At 39.7% G+C, this 26,548-nt stretch overlaps 1 protein-coding gene across 4 annotated transcripts in view; it reads right to left on the bottom strand.

The window, feature by feature from the left end:
- The window catches only part of GPD2 (glycerol-3-phosphate dehydrogenase 2), a 147,912-nt gene that overhangs the window by 105,429 nt on the left and 15,935 nt on the right, over nt 1-26,548 (bottom strand). For 2 of the 4 annotated variants that reach the window (XM_030795707.1, XM_030795706.1), the window contains exon 2: nt 2,694-2,803. The exons of 1 other annotated variant lie outside the window; for it this stretch is intronic. In XM_030795707.1, the coding sequence (XP_030651567.1) occupies nt 2,694-2,795 (102 nt within the window). In that variant the 5' untranslated portion in view covers nt 2,796-2,803. Of the gene's footprint in view, nt 1-2,693; nt 2,804-26,548 lie in introns of those variants that run through there. One more of the 4 variants, XM_030795708.1, reaches the window with a different exon arrangement.

Raw genomic sequence — 26,548 nt, forward strand, 5'->3', positions numbered from 1 at the left:
CTAGGACATCAGGAACTTGGGGTTTCAAAACTAACTTATTCTTAATAAAAGGCAGTTTATCAATTGGAATCTTCTTAGGAAACTAGAAAAAATACAAAAATACAGTAGGTAAATATACCTGTAACAAGCCAATACTTTAAGCATCATTCTGCAGAAAAATGGAGCATACCTAGTCACATTTAAGGCCCCAGCTTCTACAAACAAAAGTGCAGCCAATTAATGTATCTCAAAGGGCAGATTTTTTTTGACTATTGAAGTCAAGAAAACTCCCCCCTAGAATGGCTCTGATTGGCAGATATTTTCTGAGAGAGGACAGCTGAGTTAATGGAGGCCTGTGGTCATTTTATGTCAATGTCTGGAATAGGTTGTTTCCTCTTCTCATTCTTGCTTTTATTTTTTATTATTATTATTTTTTTGCCAGTCCCTACGGCTACATCACATCTGCTACCCCCCAAATACATGCTAATGGCAGTATCTTAAAGGGACAGGAATCACCAGAAAAGAAATGCACATAGTTGGATTTCTTATGCAACTCATTGATTGCATATGCCTGTAGTAATTTTTTTCAACAGAACTTGTCAGGTTAAAATTATAAATGACTTCAAGCTGCTGCTATCCATTTCATTTGGCTATTAGGGTGGTCAGGATGTCTAACTTAGGAAAGATAAAATGACAAAATGTCCCAGGAATCAATAGGTCTTTACTTTGCCTTGATTTTACTGAATAAAATCCACCTATAACTTGACTGCTTGGGGCCAGAGTCTCTTCTGTTTATTCTATCCTTTAAGATCAATTATTAGAGAGAAATCAAACCACAAAAAGGGATAGAACAGTGTTACCTAGGTACAAATTTAAGCTATAAACTCTGAAGTAGAACATGCTTACTGTGGTTAAAAGATATAAACCACATATAAATTTAGCAACAACTCATCATATTAGATATCGTGACCTTTAGCATTGGCATTTTTCAGTATCGTTTCAGATAGCACCAGTAAAGATGGCAGAAGTAATCTAATCCCTTAATGCCCATGTCCCAAACAGAAGTGCACTTCTGAAATAGCCTCAGCAGAAGCCACATCTTTTCACATTTGCTTTTAAGGAACGAAGGCAATCTTTTAAAAGAAAAGCATGATCAATGGATGAGGAAGAGTTTCAATACCAAGTCAGTGAATTAATAATACCATTGTACGTATCAAAACTCCACTATGAACCCAATCAATATGTATAATGATTATGTGTCAATTAGAAAAATAAAAACTGCAACATACATGCATTGAGAGTGATGTCCTCACAGTTCAGAAGGCAGAAAAAGACTAACACTAATCAAAAGACTATTACTGATCAAAAGACTATTCGATATCACCCATCTTTAGCAGGAATCACATAAAAATTTGGCTTGTTGGGTTTTTTAATGATAGGCCAGCATACTAATTCTTCCTAATATGTGTTTTTATTTATATATTTTATTGATTGATTGAGACAGGGTCTCACTTTGTCACCCAGGCTGAAGTCCAGTGGCATGATCTCAGCTCACTACAGCCTCCACCTTCCAGGCTCAAGCAATCCTCCAACCTCAGCCTCCAGAGTAGCTGGGACTACAGGTGTACACCATCATGCCTGGCTAATTTTTGTATTTTTTTGTAGAGATAGGGTTTCACCATATTGTCCAGGCTGGTCTCAAACTTCTGGGCTCAAGGGAGTTGCCTGCCCTGGCCTCCCAAAGTGCTGGGATTACAGGTTTGAGTCAGTGAACCTGGCCATAATAATGTGTTTTTAAAGTGATCCTCATTCAGGATATGGGGTTGCAAGCAATGAACCTGGTCCACCACCTTGTAGCACAAAGAAACAGAAACAAGAAGTATAAGACAAACCATGGCTTAAAGGCAGCCACAAAAATGTGAAAAATGAATCACTCAGTTACAAATTGTTTGCCAAATTCCTTCACCTTCATCTTTGAGAAAGAAATGCACTACACAGCTAGTATCACAAAATGTCCTAATGACATGGGACGGAGGAACAAGAGACTGATACTAACTACTAAGGTGGTTGCCAGCATTTCAAGCCTGAAAAGAACAAAGCCATTCAGCAAAATTATTTCCTGGAATCAATTTGAACTATGGGAAGTCACAGTTGTAAGGTAAAGAAAAAAAAAAAGAAACTGAACATTTATAATATTTGGAAACTTCTTACCAATCTCATTTTCCTGGCTTTCCTTCATTTAAACTTTACCTAATACAAAGTAATACTTCATAAGTAACTAAACCTTGAAGAAATAAAACCAGGATTCAGTTGAGCCTTTTCTTTTCCATTTCCTTTCTCAGCTGCCTGCCTTCTAATAAGACAAACTTTTGGCAGGAACATAGAAGGTATCCAGACATTTCGATGAATTAGACAAGGAAAGTCTAAATGAAGAAACCCTGGCACTCATAAATGAAGCAGTCTTTTAAAAACCAAACAGCCAAAACACAGGCTAAATAATGCTTCCTGAAAAAGAAATTCACTTTTTAAAAAAGGAGATACACACAGTTCTCCAGGATCATTAAGGCAGTGTTCTAAATTAGTATCTTTCAGATCAAACTGAGAAACTTCACAAGTAATTTCTAAACAAAACCGTTAGTGCACACATTCCCCATAGACAGCTCTTTAGCAGATTTAAGTTGCATACTGTAATCAACACAAGTACAGTTACTTACTTGTTTCCTTCTGTAATGAGCAAACTGAGAAAGTCCTAAAACAGTTGCAAGAGCACCTCCTCCAACAAGAATCGTCCCTTTCACTGCCTTTTGAAATGCCATTTCTTAGCCTACAAAGAAAAATAACAAACAAAAAGAAGTTAATTGGGATGGTTATCGCATAACCATCCCAATAATAAAAAGACACTGTGATTATGAAACCATGTTAAACTAGAAAAGAAAACATAAAATAAGGAAATTACTAACAAACCAATGTGTATACTGCAACTCAAAATAAATAGCCAAAAAATTCTAGACAAGGGAATTAATTACATAAAAGTTACTTTCTGGTTCGACAGGAATTAAAGAAAGAAAAGCAAATTAAGAGAAAACTGAGGATATTTAAACAGTATAAAGTCAAGAGAACTGTGAAAAGAAATGTTATTGGGTATTTAACAAAACTGCATGCCATACTTGTAAATTTGTTCCATACCTAATCCTCTCCTCAAGGAGAACCAGCAGAAAGAAGTCTTGGGTCACTCAACAAGACAATAAACATCAGCTTGCTTCAGGTTCTTTGGCAAGTGTTTAATTCAAATTGTGGTAAGACTCCCTTCCCAAGTTTTTCCCTTTCTAATGAAGTTTTCACTACAGCCAAAAGCCAGCAGTGTTATATTTCTATTATTGAAAGAGTCGGCTGAGCACGATGGCTCACACTTGTAATCCCAGCACTTTGGGAGGCCGTGGTGGTGGACGCCTGTAATCCCAGCTACTCAGGAGACTGAGGCAGGAGAATCACCTGAACCCAGGAGGCAGAGGTTGCAGTGAGCCGAGATCATGCCACTGCACTCCAACCTGGGTGACAGAGCTAGACTCCGTCTCAAGTAAAAAGAGTATACTTTACAGGTAAGAAGTCAGAGGTATTATGCCTTAATGCTTTCACAAACTGACCCATTTAACCTGCTGTAATTCCTTTCATTAGGGGAACTTAACAAAAAAAGTTTTCTTCTAGCCAGAGTTGCATGACACCAAAATTTTAAGACAAAACCCTCCAGATCAAGCACTCACTGTATATTTGTGCTCTCTGTATTTATATTTTTTTCTTTCTCTCTTTTTGTAGAGACAGAGTCTGGCGCTGTCACCCAGGCCAGAGTGCAGTGGCTCAATCATAGCAAACTATAAAATCAAACTCCTGGGCGAGTGATTCTCCCAAGTAGCTGATACTACCAAGTGCGTGCCGCCATGCATGGCTATTTTTTTTTTCTTTCTTTTTTCTTTTTTTTTTTTTTTTTTTTCTGTAGAGACAAGGTCTTGCTATGTTGCCCAAACTGGACTCAAGCAATCTCCTACCTTGGCTTCCCAAAGTGCTAGGATTACAAACATGAGCCACCCCGCACTCGGCTCCACTGAATATTTCTCAAGTTCTGCATTGTGTTAGCTCTTAACTTTCTTTCCTCTCACTTGTTTTCCACTACTGGACTGATAATGGAATTTTCTAAAGTTTTGATGAGGACTTAAAAATTATTCTTTAACTTTTTCAGAAACTAAAATGATTGCAAAAAAATGAAAATTCCACCAAAAATCCTTTTGTCCGCTTTCACTGTTAAACGTAAAAAGATAATCCTGTGTGATCAACTAAAAAAAATTCTAGAGTTGAGTGATTTCACCTGCCTAAGACTTTACATTCACAAAAGCAGGGAAACAGGGAAGCCACTACCCTATTTCCTTGTAGGGGTGGAGCACTGGCCTGTCTGGACAACACACATTACATTCTACTGATACCTCACAACTCAAGAAAACAATTTATTATGAAGGTAGTTTCAACTTAGGATACTAAAAAAACAGTATCTCAACATAAATTATGATACAGTTAAATATTTGGGTCCATACTGAATAAACTGTATCTATTATCATACTATCCTAAATAAAGAATTGCAATATAGTTGGTAACTATGATTCTATAGAAAACTCATTTTAGGATACTATAAATTACATACTGATATGTGGTGGCATTTTTAAAACTTTTTTCTTCTGATCTCATTCTTCCTGACAAATTCCTAAATTCTAAACTTTATCTTTTTAATTAAGATTCTTCCCAGGATTAGAGCCCAGGAGTTTGAGCTTGCAGTGAGCTGCAATTGTGCCACTGCATTCCAGCCTGGGAGACAGAACAAGACCCTGTCTCTAAAAATAATTTTTAAAGATTCTAACCAGGAAAATATTTCACAAGCATATGTACTCTGCTGCTGGAGGTCTCTTCTTTACTGTCCCTTTGCTATATCAACCATCTTCTCTTTCCCAAATTATGCAGGATAGTGGGTGTATGCTGGTTAGGGGCCACCATTCATCATTCAGTCAACCCTAGGCAAAACCTTATATCCTAGGTTGCCGGGATAGTAAAAACCCTAACTTAGCAGGTACCCATTTGTCATAGCTCACTATCACCAATTGATGTACTGTTGCAAATGTTCACATGGGTGTCTATCACACAACAATGGAAGCCCTAGCAGCCAAGAGATAGCATGCCATCTGAAGGCTAACTGGGTTCCTCTGACAACTGGAGACAGAGAATAAAGTCCTAGTTCTATTTACTATCTACCTTAAACAATGCACATGCCTGACTCATAGCAGTGTGGTGGTCCCTGGGATATGAGTGTTGTGACTGACTTATCACTGCTTCTGTCTTGTTGATAATGTCATTGTTGACCTCACAAAGGATACCACACATCAACATGGCCAACTCAGGGATGTTATATACAACACAGTCAATGAAAATGTTTCATTCTCAGAGTTGTTCATTCAGCCAGTTAAGTTTGAAGCTAGTATTTCCAAATGTGTGGGTCCCTGTGTTCCCTGCCTACCTGACAGTATTGTTTTAATTTGATTTGTCAGAGACCAAAACTTGCAAAGGAGGATATGTTCATGCATTTTCCCAATGAGCCACTAATACTATCAAAAAACTACGTTCTCATGTCATCTTGCAGAGTTAGCAATAATATCAACTATAATCAGTAAAGAGTTTTCCTTTTTCAATAATTTCAAAAAATAATGTATGCTTGGGGGCTCATTATTTCTACTGTGATCAAATCCTTCTGTATAGTCATCTGGCTAACTCAAAAACAAAGGCAAGAATCAGTCAGTTTCACTTGACTGTGCTAAGATTATCATAATGATTGTTGTTATTGTTACGAATGTTACAATAACAATCACTGCCAGGTAACAGGTACTGTGCTTTTAATTCTTTATAAACATCAGCGCATTTCACCCTCACAACATCTAATTTCATAAAAGGGGCAGTGGTAGCTCAGAGGAAATGGAGGATTTCCCCAAAGTCACTGCCTACTAAGTGAGAAAACAAGACTGAGTTTATGTTCTTGAGCCCTGGGTGGTTCTGTCCTGCCTTTGGTCTCAAAAGGCAACTTCTCCCCAAAAGCTATACCATATTTTGTTGTCACTCCCAAAAGAAGGCCCTATTCTCAAACAATCATCCAAATGTTCAGGCCCTTGGCATTTGGGTTAATCTCCAAGGCAATGAAGAAGTCTCTAGCAAAGTATCTACTAGCAATCTTCTGCCAGGTAATGTAAGAACTTTGTTTTAGGGCCGGGCACAGTGGCTCACGTCTGTAATCCCAGCACTTTGGGAGGCCGAGGTGGGTGGATCATTTGAGGTCAGGAGTTCAAGACCAGCCTGGCCAACATGCTGAAACCTTGTCTCTACTAAAAATACAAAAATTAGCCAGGCGGTAGTGGCACGCACCTGTAATCCTAGCTACTCGGGAGCCTGAGGCAAGAGAATCCCTTGAGCCTGGGAGGCAGAGACTGCAGTGAGCCAAGATTGCGCCACTGCACTCCAGTCTGGGTGACAGAGTAAGACCCTGTCTCAAAAAATAAAAAATTTAAAAAAGAACTTTGTTTTAATGCTGAAAGAATGAAATTTAGAACTATATAAACCATATGCTGTGGACAACATGTACCCATTTACCACTGTAAGGAGAAACGTTTTCACAATGATTACAAAAGAAAAAAAAAGATTATTTCCTTCTAAGTAACAGTTTTACTAGAAAACTAGCAAAGAAGGGGACCAAAAATATACACAAATCTTTACTAACTTCTGCAATAAATGTTCAAGGAAACCAGAGGGGAAAAAATATTAAAAAATAGAATTAGCTTATTTATCATAGCTTCAAATCCATGTTTTATAGCCTTTTAATTAAATCACATATATGCTGACTCAGGACTGGCTGCTGCATTGACACAGACCAGAGCTAGCTCTAATTCTTGCAAGGAGAACACCAGCTAAGTTGGCAAAACCTAAACAAATGGTGCTCAACTAAATATATCTGTGAGTTTATCAACTAACTGCCCACAAGCAATTAATCTATTTGTAGGATTAAATATCAAAGTGTGTCTTGTAACTCTGAACTCTGTCTTATAACTAGTTGTGCTATACTGAGTGTTATAAGTAGTCTGATAAAAAAAAAAAGCAAGGTGCTATATCATTTAATGTTGCAAGAAATTGACTCTGACTAAAAGAATTAAAGAAGGCTTCAGTGAAGAGAGGATTTTGGAGAAGGGTCTTGAAGGGGAAAAAAAGAATTTGGAGGGGAGTGAGTAGGGAACGTTATACAGAAAGACAACTGGAGGAGAAAGGGGAGCATCATGGTATGTTCTAGGCATACAAATAGTTATCTCATTTGGCTGGAGATGATGTGCAGCTAGAAATGGGGTTTAAAAAGAAGTCCAGGGGGAAGAGAGAGGAAGACTGTGTACACGTGAAGTAAGATATTTCTATGATATCCTGTTGGCAATGGGGAGTAGAGGCTGTAGATTAAGGAAGTAAGATGTTTTGTCTAACATTCTGTAAAGACTATTCAAGTAGATTTTTGTGTTGAAGCTTACGAAGGCAGAGAGACCAATTAGAGGGCAATGCAATAGATCCCGTGTGAGAGAAGAGCCTGGTTTAAGGCAACATTAAAGAGTGCAAATCTAGAGACTGATGTTTTGCACAACTCTCTAAGGACAGCACTCAATTAGAGAGCATGACAAGACCTGACAACCAATTACAGGAGGCAGCAGGAAGAGACTGAACACAGTAAGTGGTTTTAGTTCGGGCAGCTGGAAAATGGCCCCAACATTTCCATATTAAGATCTAGAAAGAGAAGCAGGCTTAAGGAAGAAGAGAAGCTCAGCTTGCAACTAAGAAAATTTGAGATCTTGACGGAACATCTACTCACAGAAAACAGCACAGATAGATACTTGGGTCTAAAACTCCCAAGAGTAATAGGTATTACAATAAATGTACTTACTGCTAGCAAACAAAAACTAAGTTTGCCACTTCTCAAAGTTTGCTGACCTTTGTTTGTAGCTGACTGCTGCAACTTACCTGGCTCAGCTCAATTCTTAGATGTCTTTGTATGGCTCCCATTATAGACAATGACTTTTAACAAAGAACAACGCCTCACATCCTATTTCATGTAAGTCCCTAAGTGCACCCACCACTTCTGCCTCCTCCCATTCATAGGCAAGGCAACTATGCATAAGCAAATTTATTCCAGAACCAGATCGCACTTTCTGGCCTCTGAAGTCTCTTTAAAAAGTACTCACTCTCCTCCTCATCTTCTTGTCTTATCTTCTCTCTTCCAGAAGCCTTACTTATCAAAACACAAACTTAGCACAAGTAAGAATCATGCAAATGGGCTGGGCCAGTGGCTTATACCTGTAATCCCAGCAATTTGGGAGGCCAAGGCAGGAGGATTGTTTGATATCAGGAGTTCAAAACCAGCTTGGACAACAAAGCAAGACTCCATCTCTATTAAAAAAAAAATTTAAAAATTAGCTGGGCATGGTGGCACATACCTCTAGTTTCAGCTATTCAAGAGGCCAAAGTGGGAGGAATCATGTGTGTCCAGGAGTTCAAGGCTTCAATGAGCCATGATCATACCACTGCACTCCAGCCTGGGCGACAGAGCAAAACCGTGTCTTAAAAAAAAAAAAAAAAATTCAAATGTTGAAAAAAAGATTCCATGCAAATACATTTATCACTCCTCTGTGGAATAAGCCCTGGGTCCCTTTGTCAGAGGCGTGTGAACCAGAGGAACTCCACCTTGAACAGGAGCTGGGTAAAACAAGCCACCCCTTGTTTAGCATATTATCAAGAAAGAACCATAAAAATGGGCAACCAGCAGCCCTGTGTCTATGGAGTAGTCATTCTTTTATTCCTTCACTTTCACTTTATGGACTCACCCTTAACTCTTTCTTGCATGAGATCCAAGAACCCTCTCTAGGCATCTGGATGGGGACCCCTTTCCTGTAACACCTTTATGTTTACAAAAACTCTCCTATCTTTCTGGTTTCTTATATAGAAACCTCAATTACCTTTCTAATCCCCATGCTCTCCATTAGTTTAGAACTTCTCAGGGTTTTGATTCTTATGCCAGCATAGAAGTAAGCATATTTCTCTCCATCCCTTACAAGCATGACCAGTGGAGGGGCGGAGAGTACAGCTCAAAGATCAATTACAGAAGAGTAATTTCAACAACCAGCCTTGCTGTCCTCAGGGCATGTATTCTCCAGCAAGATATAAAGGCATCCCATATTGCACTCCCATGTTTATTGCAGCACTAGTCACAATAGCCAAGATTTTCAATCAACCTAAGTGTCCATCAACAGACAAATGAATAACAAAAATGTGGTACATATACACAATGAAGTAGTATTCAGCCATAAAAAAGAATGAGATCAGGCCGGGCACAGTGGCTCACGCCTGTAATCCTAGCACTTTGGGATGCCAAGGTGGGCAGATCACTTGAGGTCAGAAGTTCGAAACCAGCCTGGCCAACATGGTGAAACTCCATCTCTACTAAAAATACAAAAAAATTAGCCAGGCGTGGTGGTGGGCGCCTGTAATCCCAGCTACTCAGGAGGCTGAGACAGCAGGAAAATCACGTGAACCTGGGAGGTGGAGGTTGCAGTGAGCTGAGATCACGCCACTGCACTCCAGCCTGGGTGACAGAGTGAGACTCCATCTCAAAAAAGAAAAGAATGAGATCGTTTCATTTGCAACAACACGGGTAAAACTGGAGGACATCATGTTAAGTGAAATAAGTAAGGCACAGAAAGACAAATTTTGCATATTCTCACTCATTTGTGGAAGCTAAAAATAAAAACAAACGAACTCATGGAGACAGAGAGTCAGAGAGTAGAAGGATGGCTACCAAAGGTTGGAGATGGTTGTGAGGTTGGGATGGGGATGGTTAATGAGTATAAAAACATAGTTAGAATGAATAAGGACTAGTATTTGATAGAACAGGTGACTGCAGTCAACAATAACTTATTGTACATTTTAAAATAACGAAGAGAGTGTAATTGGAATGTTCATAACACAAAGAAATAAGAAATGCTTAAGGTAACGGATACCCCATTTACCCTGATATTACTGTTACACATTGCATGCCTGTAGCAAATTATTTCATGTACCCAAAAATATGTATACATACTATGTACCCAGAAAAGTTAAAAAGAAAAAAGAAATTAAAAATAAATAAAAGCCATCCATGCTCTTCCAATCACCTACACTGATAAATCCAGATGTACAAGGCATTTCAAACATTAAATAAAAACCCCAAGATGTAACCTAGAGGTAGCCCTTTAATTACTAAGCCCTTTACGTAAGCCTTTTGTGGTCCAAAGGTAGCAAATGCTCCTTACACTTCATCTGTGCAGTCACCTGCTTCTGTAGCTGTGCATGCAAAACCCACTCCTTCAACTATTTTGAGTTGTATCACACTGTCACACCCATGGAAGGCACAACTCAGAGGGCCAGGCCTCACACTCGCATACAAATCCAGTGACTTATTGAAGAAAAGTGCATGAGTCTTACAAAATAAGCATATAGAACCTCATCGGAGAAGGTCCTAGCAAAAGCGTCTGTAATCATGGATAGCTTGACAGCAAGTCCACAGTAAAACAGAAGGAGTGAGCTCAAAAGTGTCTTCCCTCCCAGGAGCACCCTTTTAACTATAAAAGTCAAGATCTCTGGGTGGCTTGAACTAGATGTGTTTTAGCAAGCAAACCTTTTATTATTCCAATTAATGTGATAACAAATGTTTTGTACAATTCCCTTGAAGGAGGTATCTCATAGTTCAGACACACCAAACATGCTGATAAAGTGCTTACTCAGACAAGTAACAATCAAAGCATACCATGTACTACTCTTTCTCCAAGTTTTGCTTTACTGTGGGGATCATGATTAGTACTCTGCCTGCAAACGCATTCCCCCCAGCTGAGCAGAGAAGGACTTACACACCTGTATCTTACACGTGTGATTCCTACAGAAACGCACAGAGAGCCCTCAAGTGTACTTTTTGAAAGCTGTCAGACCTAATGAACAAAATAATCAAACAGAAGAGGCACATTAGCCTGTTCTCTGGAAACAGAGAGGAGGTCTAGTCTGTAAACTGAAAGTGAATTCTCCTTTTTTGTTGTTGTTGCTTTTAAAAAGGATTTAGGCCAAGACTGGACAGGAAATTGACCCAAGGGTTCTTCACAAAAGACAATCCCTATGGAAAGAAGTGAATGTATCAAGTCCTAAGAAAACAGAAGACACTTTTATCCTTCCATCACCTTCTTTAGCCTTTCCTCTATTATATCAAAAGCAAAGACACACAAACACAACAATAACAACCTATAGTTGTAAAGAATATATACACTGAACAGGACATCAAACAACAAACAAAAAGGCTTTTCCGAAGTCACTGAGAAAAGCATTATTCTGATAACGCAAGATAAATCAAAAAACCAAGTAAAAGTCAACAGAAATGTGTGAAACATAATCCTCAGGTTCTAAATACACAAAATTCTGGACTGTGGCGGAAGAAGCTAAAGCAACACACTCACACATTGCTGGGAAGGCATCCAGACTCTAGCTTTGTCCCTGACTTCCACACCCTATGAAAAGGCCAGCCTGCTTCCAAGAAGCGCAGGTTCTTTCACTTCCAATCCATTTATTTCCCCAGGCAATTACTGCCAGAAGGGCCCACCCCACCCCAGGAGAAAGTAAACAATTTTAACAGAGGAAGAGTATTTCCATAAAGAAAAATTAGAAAAAAAAATCAGGAAACGAAGAGAAAGTAAAAGAAAATAAACACCATATTTATACCAATTCACATAGTGTAAAGCTAGAAAATTCTGTGTCTCCCTGGATCACCTTTATGTCAGTTATATCATTTTAGAAGCAAACCCACAGCTACGGATGACTGAGAAAGAGGTTGGCCCAGGACCACTTCTCAGCCTCAAAGGAGGGCAGGAGCCTGGAAGCTTGACAGGAGAAGTTGGCTAAGAGATGGGTTGAGCTGGTTTCAGGGGCAGAGTTCAAAAAATGCAAGTAAAAAGTACAAAGAAGGAGAAAATAAGGTCAATAACTATTTAAAGTGAGCCAGTTAGAAGTCTCTGTTTATAAAAAATGTATTGCAAACATTATTACATGGGGATTTCTGATGTGTGATGGGGGGGTTAAGTTTAATATATAATGTCATAACTGTTAATCAAGCATTTATTTCACAAAGTCCTCTAAAACAAAAATGCATTGAAAGGGAGGGAGCCTTAGAGGAACACAAGGATATATGTTTGCACTCTAGTAGTGATGCATTATTTAAGACCCAATTTTTTACAAAATATATGCCATTTCCAAGGCAATTGCCATATAACATACTTATGCTTTCTACCATTTCTAAAATGCACACTGGAACTATAGTCACAAATTTGACCCTTTTTCTTTATTTCATGAGGTTCACTATAGAATTACAAGAAATCAATGAAGCTCATTATATTCATTAAATGCAAATAACCACAGCTTAATTCATAATAGAATAGTTTCTATTATGTTTGCTTTCCATACAATTGCTATAAAAGTCATAAAGAACTATAGTTAGTGCATGCAAGTGAATTTGTATTCCATTTTAAATTCATTTTAAAATCAAAGTTAATATATATTCTGTATCACTCTAGATATATTCACGGATTTGTGTTTAAAGTCGTACAATCCTATCTTTAATATTCCATTAAAATCTATTTCTGCCTTCTTTGCTTACCATATACATAATTGAGGATAACCCTGAGAGCCCCAAAATAAAATGTCCCTCCCAAGTGAAAACTTGAAGCATTCCTTCACAAAAATGCCAACCCCTTGTAAAAACACAAGTCAGGATAAGGAACTGAGTAGATAACATGCCTAGTACGGAATTAAACAAACTTGCATTTAAATCAACTAACAAGAAATGGTTGACTTAGCATGAAAAAGAGATAGCACAACAGGGGGAAAAACTTTAAATCTGCCTTGAGGAGGCAGGAATGTTATCAATGAAACACATTCACTGATAACATTCAAAAGAAGTTCATTAGTCAAACAGACCATACTAGTCCTGTGCTTCTTTTAGTCTTTCTGCCCCTTTACTAACCCTTTATTGGGTTAAGATAATGGTTGACATTCCTTTGGCAGCATAAATGCTCTTTTACATTTTACATGCTGTTATAGAATCTACTTCAGTAATCAAAACAAGAAAAAGGCCTGGAGTGGTGGGTGGCTAACATCTATAATCCCAGACTTTGAGAAACCCAGGCAGGAGGATCCCTTGAGGCCAGGAGTTCAAGACCAACCTGGGAAGCGAGACCCTGTCTCTACAAAAAAAATCTTTTTAATTAGCTGGGCATGATGGCACATGCCTATAGTACCAGTTACTCAGGAGACTGAAGTGGGAGGATTGTTTGAACCCAGGAATTCAAGGCTGTGGTGAGCTGTGAGGGCACCACTGCACTCCAGCACAGGTGATAGAATGAGATCCTGTCTCTAAAAAGAAAAAGAAAGAAAGAAAGAAAAGTCCTTTACCTTGCAATAAAATAAGCTGCAAATCAAAGAGTTTTAAATGTCTGTCTTAAGATTAAAACATATCAAGCCTTCCCTCAAAATTTATTAAAACTAACAAAGCCTTACAGAGTAATGACAATCATGGCTGTTGAATACATACTGTAAAATGTTTCATAAGAAAACAAAGTCTAGACTGGGCATGGTGGGTCATGCCTGTAATCCCAGCACTTTGGGAGGCTGTGGCGGGTGGATCACTTGAGGTCAGGAGTTCAAGACCAGCCTGGCCAACATGGTGAAGCTCCATCTCTACTAAAACTACAAAAATTAGCCAGGCATTGTGATGGGTGCCTGTAGTCCCAGCTACTCAGGAGGCTGAGGCAGGAGAATCACTTGAACCCAGGATGTGGAGGCTTTAGTGAGCCAAGATCATGCCACTGCACACCAGCCTGGTCAACAAAGCAAGACTCTGTCTCGAAAAGAAAAAAAAGAAAATGTACCAATTCTTTCAAAATTTCCTGTTGAAATTGCATTATATGCCATTAGAAATGTATTTGGGGAAATATCTGTTGAAGATGGTTTAAGAAATCCTGATCTTATTTCTTTTAACTATGACTGAATTTTTAATAATAATTAGTTATAGCACAATAACTTCAGCTAATTTACTTATACATTGTAAAAGAAAGTTCTCAATTTGAATACAGCTCTATTACAAACATCACTACACATATATTTAATGTATAAGTGGTGACTGAGAGTTACAAGAGATCAAGAAGTGCGCTGGGGTGGGAAGACCAGTCACTCTGTTTCCTTGACAGAGAGAAGATCCCTAGGAAACAAAGCTGACTACTTTTTCCATCCTGTAGTCTTTTTCCTCCTGTAACGTGTTGAAATTTACATTTAAAATTTACTCCTTTGTACATCTAATAATCCACAAGTATAAATGGAACTACAACAAAGAGCCAAAGTACAGATACAAAATGCATATATGAAAAAGAAAACCTGAGATGTACTGTAGTGAAAATAATCATGTATTAGAATATTTAGCTTACTGATTACACTTCCTAAAAATGTCTGACTCACAAGGAAATAAGAATCAGAGGAGAGAAACAGATTGAAGTAATTCATACTGCTAACAAAATTCCCATTTAAAGTAAGTGAAAACAATGTATTTCCTAAATGCTCCATCCCCACTCCAAAAAAAGTGAAGAAAATATACTACATTTTCCTTCACCTATGCAAAAATAATGAGGAAAGCTGTATTTCTCTCTCAGTCATTTTGGCTAAAATGGTCTTGGTCATAAGATCTTACTCTCCCTACTTGAATGAGGCATCCTTTCCAAACTAAAGAAAAAGATATTTCTTTTCTTCTTTAAAAGGGCTGGCACACATCCTCATGAGAAGCATTCAAGTACTATAGTCTAGTCATTCTGCATAAGATGCTGGGTATCAACATTACAGAGCTAATACCATAGAGGTGACAGGTCTAAAATTTAAATAGCATAAATAGAGAAAATAAAGGGTTCGACTCAATATTCCTTTTAAAGCTGTCATTTATATTTTTTTTAAAAAGAACTCTATAGCCTTTCCCAAAAATATATAATTCTCTACATTGTATTCCCAAAACTCTAAATTAAAAAAGAAAATCATCAGGGGGTATTCTGGAAGGAAAGACTCCCTTGTAATTCTGTCTCTTCCACTAACTTGCTCTGTGATTTCAGGCAAATCATTTGAACTTGCCGATCCTCACTCCAACTGTGTATGAGTTAGCCTTCAAAATGTCCAAAGCTATTTTAACTTTAAAAGTTTATTACTTTATGGTTTTTCTTCATTCAATAGATGCAGAGGGGAAAACAACCCTCATGCATTAAATGTGGCATTCTCTTAATGTCCTATTTATTTAGCACTGTTAGATAATTAAAACTTGCATTCATGGTTTTATTCAATAATTATTTACTGATCATCCATCATATGTCAGGCACTGAGCAAACAGAGAACACATACAAAAAAATCCCTGCATTCCAAGAGTTTACATCTGAGTGGAGTATACAGTTAAAAAAAAAAAATTCTGTATTCTTTTGGATTAAAATACTATATTTCAAAAATGTAAGTCACACTTTGGCTTCTTAAATAAATAATATTAACCATGAATTCAATTATTGATGACTTACAGCCATCCACATGTACATACTATGATACGGTGATGGCCTCAGGAATAACAGGAGTGACAACACTATTAACCCCTCTACTTTGTGGTCCCAGGTCCCAGTCTGTTCCTGTATGAATTCTTCCTCTCTCTGCTTTATACAATTTTCCTATTTCTTCCAAACTATCAGGCTGATGATAATCTTCCCTGTTTATCTTTGAGCTCTCTTCTTTTTTTTTAAAATACTTTAAGTTCTAGGGTATATGTGCACAACGTGCAGGTTTGTTACGTATGTATACATGTGCCATGTTGGTGTGCTGCACCTATTAACTCGTCATTGTTACCACTGTGGTTAGAAAAGTGAGAGCCAAGTTAGTTTAACTGTGCTTCAAATACAAGTAAATAGCTCTAAGCAAGGCTAAAGGAGCTACTTACTAGAATTTTTAACACTAGGTTTTCAATGTTCTGGCTCTAACTTTTCAGGGATCTTTTTACCCCCTTCTTTTATGTGTTTCAGGTTAGTGGAGCTTACCAGAAAACATCTGGATTTTGCTATACACGCTGTGAATGAAACAAACTACCCAAGCCTCTTACATAGAGTTAAGAATGTCAGGCTAGGTGCAGTGGCTCATGCCTGTAATCCCAGCACTTTGGGAAGCCAAAGCAGGCAGATCACCTGAGGTCGGGGGTTTGAGACCAGCCTGACCAATATGGAGAAACCCCATCTCTACTAAAAATACAAACAAAAAAAGATTTATCCGGGTTTGGCGGTACATGCCTGGAATCAGCTACTTGGGAGGCTGAGGCAGGAGAATTGCTTGAACCTGGGAGGCGGAGGTTGCAGTGAGCCGAGATCACGCCACTGGACTCCAGCCTGGGCAACAAGAGCGAAACTCCGTCTCAAACAAGTAAAAAAAAAAAAAAAGAATGTCAAACCAGGTACAATGCACAGAGTCTAGGCCTTAGAAAATGAAAATTCTTATTCCAATTCTACCTCATCTGAACAGATCCACATTATCTTGAAAAAACATGGCAACACTCTCTGCTTCTGTGCTAGAAACAATTAGTATATTTTTCTGTGCTCTCCTGGATTTAAAGAAATGTTTGCAGATAAATGGACCAAAAAAATCCATCTGCTGCTTCTAAAAAACTCGAAAATTCCTTGAGAACTGGCTTATTGAAAACATACCATTAGCAAAGGAAAGATTAAAATTGTAATTTCTTAGAATATAACCAAAGCAAGAGTTCCATCAAATAATCAGGAAAGTATCCCTGAAGGACCTACCCAAGTGAAGAGGACAGGAAGAGGAGCATTGGTTCAGGTAACATACATTCAACTGGGATTGACTGAATGCCTGGCAGATCCCCCAGCACTGTTCCAGGGGCTGGGAATTCCTCTACTCTCATGGATTGGAAGAGACAAAAATAAATGTGTAAACAAACATAAAAATTAAGTATTTTGAACGTGAGAATTACTAGGAAAAAATAAAGATGAAATAATAGGTTAGAGGATAACTGGGATAGGCTGGACATGGTGGCTCATGCCTGTAATCCCAACACTTGGGGAGGCTGAGGTGGGAGGATCGCTTGAGGTCAGGAGTTTGAGACTAGCCTGGATAACATAGTGAGACCCTGTCCCTACAAAAAATAGAAAAAATGAGCTGGGCATGGTAACATGCACCTATAGTCCCAGCCACTCAGAAGGCTGAGGCAGGAGGATTGCTTGAGCACAGGAGTTGGAGGCTATAGTGAGCCATGATCACACCAACCTGGGTGACAAAGTGAGACCCTGTCTCAAAAACAAACAAACAAAAAAGTCAGTGGAGGATTTTAATCAGTACAATGATACGATGAAACTTATATTTCAGAAAGAAAGGAAGAAATGCCCTAGCTGCAGTATAGAGGATGCCTTTTAGGGTAATAAAAGTAAAAGTAGAGCCTGTAAGGTCAAGGCTACAGCAAGCTGAGATCCCACCACTGCACTCCACCCTGGGCAACAGAGTGAGACCCTGTCTAAAAAAAAAAAAAAAGAGAGAGAGAGAGAGAGAGAGAGATAATGTGATAATTTAGTGCTTGCCTGCAGGAACACAGCTACTCCTATAGGCACAGCCAGGGACCTGTTAGTCATAGGATGCTGTCCTTGGCATATTCAAATGACACCAATGACCCCCAGGTGAGAGAGAGGGTTGCTTTTTCATTAGGATACCATTAGCCATGTTCATAATGAGTAGATGCAAGTATAGAAAAAAGGACACAATGGAAGAGGGGGAAAGAGTTAACAAATTATATGAGAAAACAGGCAAAAATACCAACTGCAATCAACAAGATTCTATAATAGGGAAACAAATACTTTAGGGATAAACTTGAATGTAAATATGTATTGAACTTACATACTTGAAAGACTGTTCATCTCACTCAGGCTAACAGGCTAGTAACAATGAACAGACAGTGTCAACTAAGAGAGCCTCTTAAATGCCAACAGAAGTCTTTTTTATATTTCTATTTCCCCTTGGGCTGGGGTTGTTTGCAGGTGACTTTTCTCACCCCACAACTCTTTATAATTTGCACTGATTTTGGACCCATATTGGAAAAGAACCCTAGGTCACATCTCAAAAGGCTGAGGCACCCAGAACATTTCCCACCAACCACAGGCCAGGAAGTTAAGAACTGTGTGAAGCTTATTGACCCAGCTGAGTATAGATTTAATAGGCAAGAGAAACTGCATACGATTAATTGCAGTTATTTATATTTATGGATTTGAATCTTGAGGATGCCTGGCCTATCCCCATTTTATTTCATAATTTTCCCCCTGTTGGAGACTGAAGAGCAAAAGTCAATTGCCTGAGTGTTGGCATCACACTGGAAACCAAAGGGCCATGCATTTCAATTCCAGCTCAAGGAACACTCTAGCTGAGCAGATGCAATTCACCAGACCCCAGTGGGCTAGGATCGTACTGTTCTCAGTCAAATCACATAGCTGATGGAATTCAGCAGAGTACATTAGCAATTTATACTCAACAGCCTCTCTGCAACCATAAATTTTGAAATAATTTCGAGATAATGTCTGAGATAAAATTGGGATAATATTAAGTAAAACTTAATCCAAAATATTTAGGCCATAGTTTGAGCCTCTGTTCCTACCATGAAGCAGTCAGGAGGCAACTGACTAAGTGGCATTTCTAATAGGATTCATGTCAAAACGCCAGGTTCAGTAACAATCCAATGACCTTCAGGCCTGACCTCACCTAGTGCACTTGAGTTTACTCCTTCCGTCACTCGTCTGGCAGCTGCCAGCAACATGGTGTGTTTTTCAGATTATTTTATGTGGCAGTCAAATGCTCTGCAGAGATCACAGAATGGGCAGTCAGCAACCTGAGGTGTCAGTCTACCCTACGATAGTCTCAGCCTAAACAAAGCCATCAGACTTCCCTGGACTTCAGTGTCCTCACATAAAAGATTGAGATCGTCTACATATTCCCTTTTTCTTTCTTTTTTTTTTTTTTTTTGAGACGGAGTCTTGCTCTGTCACCAGGCTGGAATGCAGTGGCATGATCTCAGTTAACTGCAACCTCTGACTCCCTGGTTCAAGCGATTCTACTGCATCAGGCTCCTGAATAGCTGGGATTACAGGCATGCGCCACCACGCCCAGCTAATTTTTGTATTTTTAGTCGTTTTTAGTAGGTTTCACCATGTTGACCAGGATGGTCTGGATCTCCTGACCTCGTGATCTGCCCACCTCGGCCTCCCAAAGTGCTGGGATTACAGGCGTGAGCCACCACGCCCAGCCTATATTCCCTTTTTCATGGCACTGCTGGACCCATAACCTTTGCCTTTGGCACTCCAAGGCCTTCTGCCATTTTTCCCACCTAAACTGGACAGTAGGGGTAAGTCACTCACCATGCCAAATGACTGCCATCAACATCCCCTTAACCCACTCTGACTTGAAAAAGCAACACTTTCATACTGAAAAGAATCATAATAAAGAAAAGTCTAAAAAAAAAATGGTACCCTTAAATAAGTTAGACATTCTAGAATTTCTTTACCTTGTAGGAATTAATCCTTTCTGGGTTAAGTACACTCTGGATAGAGATGGGGTAACGGACAAGTAGAACATTAATTATGAAGGGAACAAAAGTAAATAAAACAGTATCTCTCTGTGTGTGTATACATATATATATATATTTCTGTTTTAAAGTATATGTGCATACACACACATACACACTCACAAGTGAAGGCTAGAAGAATATACCCCAAAATGTTAAAAATCTCATCTTTGAATGGTAGTATTATGAATCATTTTTATTTTCTTCCTTGTGTGCATTATTTTCTAGATGTCTAAAATCAGCATGAATTATTCTTGTAATTAGAAAAAAAATGTGGAATATATGTGTGCATGCATATAAGAGAAAGAGATCTGACAAAAAAGAATTCCAAAGAGCACCATGCAGATGGATAGCTGACATTTGACCAAATCCCATATCATCTGACCATTACTTGAGTGATTTTCCTGTTATACAACTTTTCTTATCTTTAATGAACTACAGTAAAAGACCCATATAGAAAAAGAAAAAGAATAGTTTGCCTTTACAATTTATTAGGAATCTTTGAGTAAGAACTGGAAAATGTCACAGAATTATCTACCTCATTCTAAAAAAATCTCCACCCTAACTAAAATGAATTTGCCTTGAGCATGGGACACAATAACCATTTAAGCTTGAGTTAAGCTGCACCTAAACTTGCCCTACATTTTTAGTTATTGCACATTACAGCCCCTCGGGGATTTGCAGTTTTAATGCAACACTGGAAATCCCAACAACAAATCAAACCAGAAACTGCAAAGCTGATCAACCTTCCCGGAATTGGGTGTTTCCCAAATTTCAACTCCATAACTACAGAATCTCTTTAGTTAATACACCCAGGGGGCCCCTCCACTGTGCCAGGCCCTAAAGGAAGTCCACAGATGCGCAGAGAAGAGACAGACCACCCTAAAATGGGGGCCAACATTCCCTCTCTCTCCCCACCCCGTGATAATTTAGTGCTTGCCTGCAGGAACACAGCTACTCCTATAGGCACAGCCAGGGACCTGCTAGTCATAGGCTGCTGTCCTTGGCATATTCAAATGACACCAACGACACCCAGGAGAAAATTCAGTGCAGGAGGCAGCCAGTGTAGGAGACAGAAGACACAGACAGCCCTGGGTGAATTCCAACTTAGCCACTTACTAGCTGTGTGACTATGAGCTTTAGCTTCCTCATTTATAAAATCTCCTTTGTCACAAGTTATACTGAGAATTCGAGGTAATGTAAGTAAAGCATAAAAACACATCTGCTATCCAACAACTCCCACTGCTAATACATAACATTACTGAGCATCTACAATAAGCTCTGGCCTTTTCACACATTGTCCACATTTGCACGTGGAATTGGGGTATAGAAGACTATTGTTACGAGAGAGCAAAAGCAACCAACCAATTTCCATCGGGCCACAACCGTGCTTTGGCCTAACCAGCACTTTGTTCTGAACAACCAAGTACACTTAACACTCACAGGTTGGGGAAATAAATCCCATTGTTTCCCTGAAAAGACACAGGCAGGCAGCCTCTTCTGGCATATCTCTAGCATCTTTCCCCCAAATAAACATTCACTCAAATAGAATGGACACTCTTATTTCAGAGTGTTCTATCAAAAATAAATTCATATGAAACCCAGCATCTAATGCAGATCTATTTCCGAGTCACAGGTTACCTGTTACAGAGGTCAGAAGGAGGCAAGGGGATTTTCACTTCAGGTCAGGCTCTAATCACATGGAGTCCAATGTTCATACCTCTATCTCTAGTAGTCTGTCAATTGGCAGATTAAAAATATTCCCTGTAAGGGCCGGGCGCGGTGGCTCACGCTTGTAATCCCAACACTTTGGGAGGCCGAGGCGGGCGGACAACGAGGTCAGGAGATCAAGACCACGGTGAAACCCCGTCTCTACTAAAAATACAAAAAAATAGCCGGGCGTGGTGGCGGGCGCCTGTAGTCCCAGCTACTCGGAGAGGCTGAGGCGGGAGAATGGCGTGAACCCGGGAGGCGGAGCTTGCAGTGAGCCGAGATCGCGCCACTGCACTCCAGCCTGGGTGACACAGCGAGGCTCCGTCTCAAAAAAAAAAAAAAAAAATTCCCTGTAAGAAGCCTGAGCAAAGGTTTGTGGCCTGAGTTAACCCAAGTCATTGGGACAACTTTGACCTATATGAGTAGTTTCTGGTCCTCTATTTAGAATAGTACTTCTTGGTATTTATTTTTATTTCAGAGAAGGTGGGGAGTTGCTTTCTGGCTCTATCACAAACTCTGGACACCATCTAAGTACCTTAGGAAAAAATACTAATAAAAAATTAAAATGCCATGGAAACAGTCTATGAGTCAATTTTTTTTAAAGAAATCAAGCTATTTCTCAAGAATGTGTCCCTTCTAGAATGATACCCTAATCTCAAAATATAAAAGCATACACTGCATCTTTGTTTAACCTTACAATGAGAACTGGGGAACGAGGGTCAGTGACCCCATCTCAAGTGCCAAAAAGGGCCTTGCTTGGTCACTCATGCAGAGCATGCTAACCACAGAGCATGCTAACCACAGAGCATGCTAACCACTGTGTCGCCCAAACCACCTTTACCCATGCTACACCATCTCCTTATTGCTCAGACTCTCCCACAGTCCCCAACCCACCTTCCCCTCCCCTTTCCAGCATTCCCTATCCATCTACACTAAAGAGTGACTCACTCCTGCCCCCTCATTTCACATTTGCCCTTCCCACTCTTACTTGATTCATTCTGCTGCCATCTTATTTGCATTATCTTAATTCTTTGGAATACAGAATTAATTAGTTCATGTAGGATAAAGAAGACCAACTTTTTTTTTTTTTTTTTTTTTTGAGACAGAGTCGCACTCCATTGCCCAGACTGGAGCGCAGTGGCATGATCTCTGCAACCTCCACCTTCCAAGTTCAAGCAATTCTCCCACCTCAGCCTCCCGAGAAGCTGGGATTACAGTCGTGCGCCACCACATGCAACTAATTTTTGTATTTTTGTAGAGACAAGGTTTTGCCATATTGGCCAGACTGACTGGTCTCAAACTCCTGACCTCAGGTGATCTGCCCACCTCAGGCCTCCCAAAGTGTTAGGGTTATAGATGCGAGCCACCGCACCTAGCCCAAGAAGACCAACATTTGAAGAGACCTAAAGGACTAGACTTTTCACCAATATTCTAGAAGGCTCCATACCCCAATCCTACAATTGTAAGTGGGCACTAGAAAATGCCCAATTAAAAAACCAGAAAATCACATTTGTTTGCATTTCTTTGGTGTACCACTGAAAACGTTAATGATTACAATTCACCAAAAAACAATGGCAATGGTGAGCAAAATCACTGGATAAATCAAGCAGTAAAAGTCATTCAGTAGAAGGAAAAGAACACAGGATGAAGTCTGTTTCCCATCCTAAATAACTAAATGGACATCAGTTTTTTTCTGCACTCATCTACTACTTCATCAGAAAAATTTCCTGCACTGTTAAAAAAAAAAGAAGTAAAAAATATGTAATTTAGATTTCACCAAAGGCAATATGGAAACTCAAATATGCAGTGAGTTTTCATTTACTCAACAAACATTTGTGGGCACCTACTGTATTAGACCATGGGTAAACAAAGATGAATCACTTACTGGTTTCTGCCTTTAAAAAACTAATAGCTTAGAGAGGAGCATTCTAACACAAATACAAATGATAAAAATAAGGACAAGAGGCTAAGGGATTACTTACCCCTGAAGGAAAGAGAAGGCAGGAAGCATCAGGGGAGGTTTCTAGAGAAGGCAATATGTAACTTTAACGGTGAAGGTTTACTATGTCCAGAGTGACTATGAGCAAAGACATAATGGTATAAAACAACACATCATTTTCAAGAACAAGAGGGTGTGGACTGACTAGGGCATAGGGTGGAATGAGTAATCCTAAGTAAGGAGGCAATGAAACTCAATAGAGCAAGGCAGAAAAATCACTGGAAATTTTATATACGAGTCAAAGGAATTTGGACTTTGTCATTAGACAAAGGATTGTCAAGAAGGCTTTTAAGCATATGCTTTGGCTACATACTGTGTTATAAGGACTGTGCTAGTCAATTTATATGTGTTACATTCATCTTCACAACATTCCTAGTAGGATTAGATAGAACCATGTTTGAACTTAAAAGACCATTCTCTCATTCCTAATTTTCCAGAGCAGTCTTGAGAGATAAACTAAAAGAACATGAATCTGGGAGTAAGGAAATCAGAAGACTGGATTCAGGGCAGTCAGGAGACTGGATGCAACTCCTGAGAGTCCATACTAAGACAACGATAGTCATTACAGAGGGGACAGCACAAAGTCCAAATCCATTTTGGAGGGAGAGTTGCTAAGATGAGTGTTCCCTGGGAACGGCAGTCCTTAGTCCTTCAAACAGAAGACCCCTCCCTCTCCCCCAGGGGTTACACCACCATCATGGCTGAGAAGAGGCCGTAAGAGCACCTCATGCTATTGGCCACTGAAGGGCAGCTGGTCCCCAAGGAGGCCTTTATACTCCAACTGGCCACTACGTCTTCAGGAGATGACCTAGGCTACAGACACACTAAGAAGGCTTTTGCTCACCCCTGGCCACTAAGCAACAGGAGCTGCCATATGGTCCCTACCCAATTTCCCCCAAGACATCACCAGGACTAACCCTAGCATACTCCACAGCCCTCTTTTCCTCAGTCATCACCAGAAGACCAATCTTCCCCATCTCTCACCTTCCCAGGCCTCCCTCCCTCCCACTCTGCCCTCTGGTACTTAAACTCTATCCCAGCAAACTGCATTGTATTCTCTTCTCTGAGTGTTCCTTTCACCAAACTAAACCTTGAAAACACAAAGAAAGTAAGATTTAACCTGAATTTCAGAGGTTGAACCCTAATAACACTGTTTTCCCAATATCATATAAGAGAAGCTTGGTTATATTATCACTTTTTTTTTTTTCGTAGAGATAGGGTCTCACTATGTTGCCCTGGCTGGTCTAGAACTCCTGGCCTCAAGTAATCCTCCCATTTGGCCTACCAACGCACTGAGATTACAGGCCTGAGACACCACACATGACCCTATATTCTCATACTTAAGTCTAGTTTCAGCCAGTATAAACAAGGATGGCTATGGCATTTGCTAAAGTATCAAAATACCTCTCAACCAGTTCACAACTAGCTATGATCAAGAGATTAAAGAGTTAATATCTAGCATCACAAAAGGCCCCCAGAACCCTGCTCCTGATGGAAGACCAACATCAGCTGGTTACCATTTCATATGAGTTGTCAAACACTTTGAGTAACGACTCTGTTCATAACCCCAAGATCCCCTAACCTAGAGGTGGATTAAGTGTCTCTCCAGCTCAACTTCCAATTTCTCTTCTATCCTCTTTCAAAAGTCTTACCTGTCTGAAGTTTATGCCATTAGACTTTACCACCCATTATCCCTTCTTGCTGTCATCTACCCAAGTACTGCTATTTCCCCTTATTTGCTGATGACCTTCACACCTATTTCCCTTTCCAAACTCATCTGTCTTCATCATTGCAGTTTTCTTTTTTGTTTTTTGTTTTTGAGACAGAGTCTCGCTCTGTCACCCAGGCTGCAGTGAAGTGGCGTGATCTCAGCTCACTGCAACCTCCACCTCCCAGGTTCAAGCGATTCTCCTGCCTCAGCCTCCCAAGTAGCTGGGATTACAGGCATGTGCCATCATGCCCAGCTAATTTTTGTATTTTTAATACAGACAGGGTTTTGCCATGTTAGCCAGGCTGGTCTCGAACTCCTGACCTCAGGTGATCCACCCACCTCAGCCTCCCAAAGTGCTGGGATTACAGGCCCGGCCATCATTGCTGTTTTCTACAACTACATGAAGCCTCCAATTCCTCAACCACCTCACCTCTGATGACCTTTGCTTTGACCCTACCTCATTATCATAACCTCTGATTTGGGCATCCCCACTATTTATAGCAACTCCGCAGACTCCAGCCTCAAGCACCCCACACTGTAAACACCACCTTCTCTTTCTTCAGTTTATCTATTGTAATCTGGAATTTCCATTCCACCATCTTGGCATTATCTGGCCCTTCAGTCCATTGACCCTACTATTTGCTTCACTATCAGTCACTTCTCCTGCTGTCTAGCTGAGAATTAAATTAGGTCCATCACTGTAATTTCTCCCTTCCAAGCATCCTTAACTCCCTTGCTCCTCTCTTCATGCTTCATTCTTACTTGGCAAATCCCCAAACCAGTTAAACCCAACTATCTGCCTGTTTCACATCTCCACCCAAACAGCTGAAGAAACTGCCTGGGAAAAAAAACACGCAACCACAACTGGCCTCAATTTAAATTCATAGCTGCAAATCATTAACGTGCAATCCACACTGACCCACAATCCTATTACATTTCCCCAGGATGTTTCAAAATAGCCATTTCAAATCTCTTTTTCCAAACCTGTTTCACCCCTCCACACCCCAATATCATCACACTTCACTGGGAAAGTAGATGCAACTAGGTAAAAATTTCACCTTCCCACCACCCAAACGATTACTTATCCACCTCTGTACTCATTCTCTCTGCAGTCCTTCCTTTTACTAATAAAATGTGCCTGTTTCAAGTAAAAACCAATCATTCTATTTGTACACTAGATCCCCTTCCTTCCTGGTTCTTCAGAAATTTTACTCGTACAATTACCCATCACTCTCTCCTACCTTCATCAGCTCCTCTTCTCTACTTAATCATTTTGTCAGCATAGAAATCCACTGTATTATCCTCTAGTTCTAACAAACCCTCCCTTGACCAATGTCCTCTTCCA

Source organism: Nomascus leucogenys, chromosome 17 (genome assembly GCF_006542625.1).
Source record: "Nomascus leucogenys isolate Asia chromosome 17, Asia_NLE_v1, whole genome shotgun sequence".
In the NCBI taxonomy this organism is placed as follows: domain Eukaryota; kingdom Metazoa; phylum Chordata; class Mammalia; order Primates; family Hylobatidae; genus Nomascus; species Nomascus leucogenys.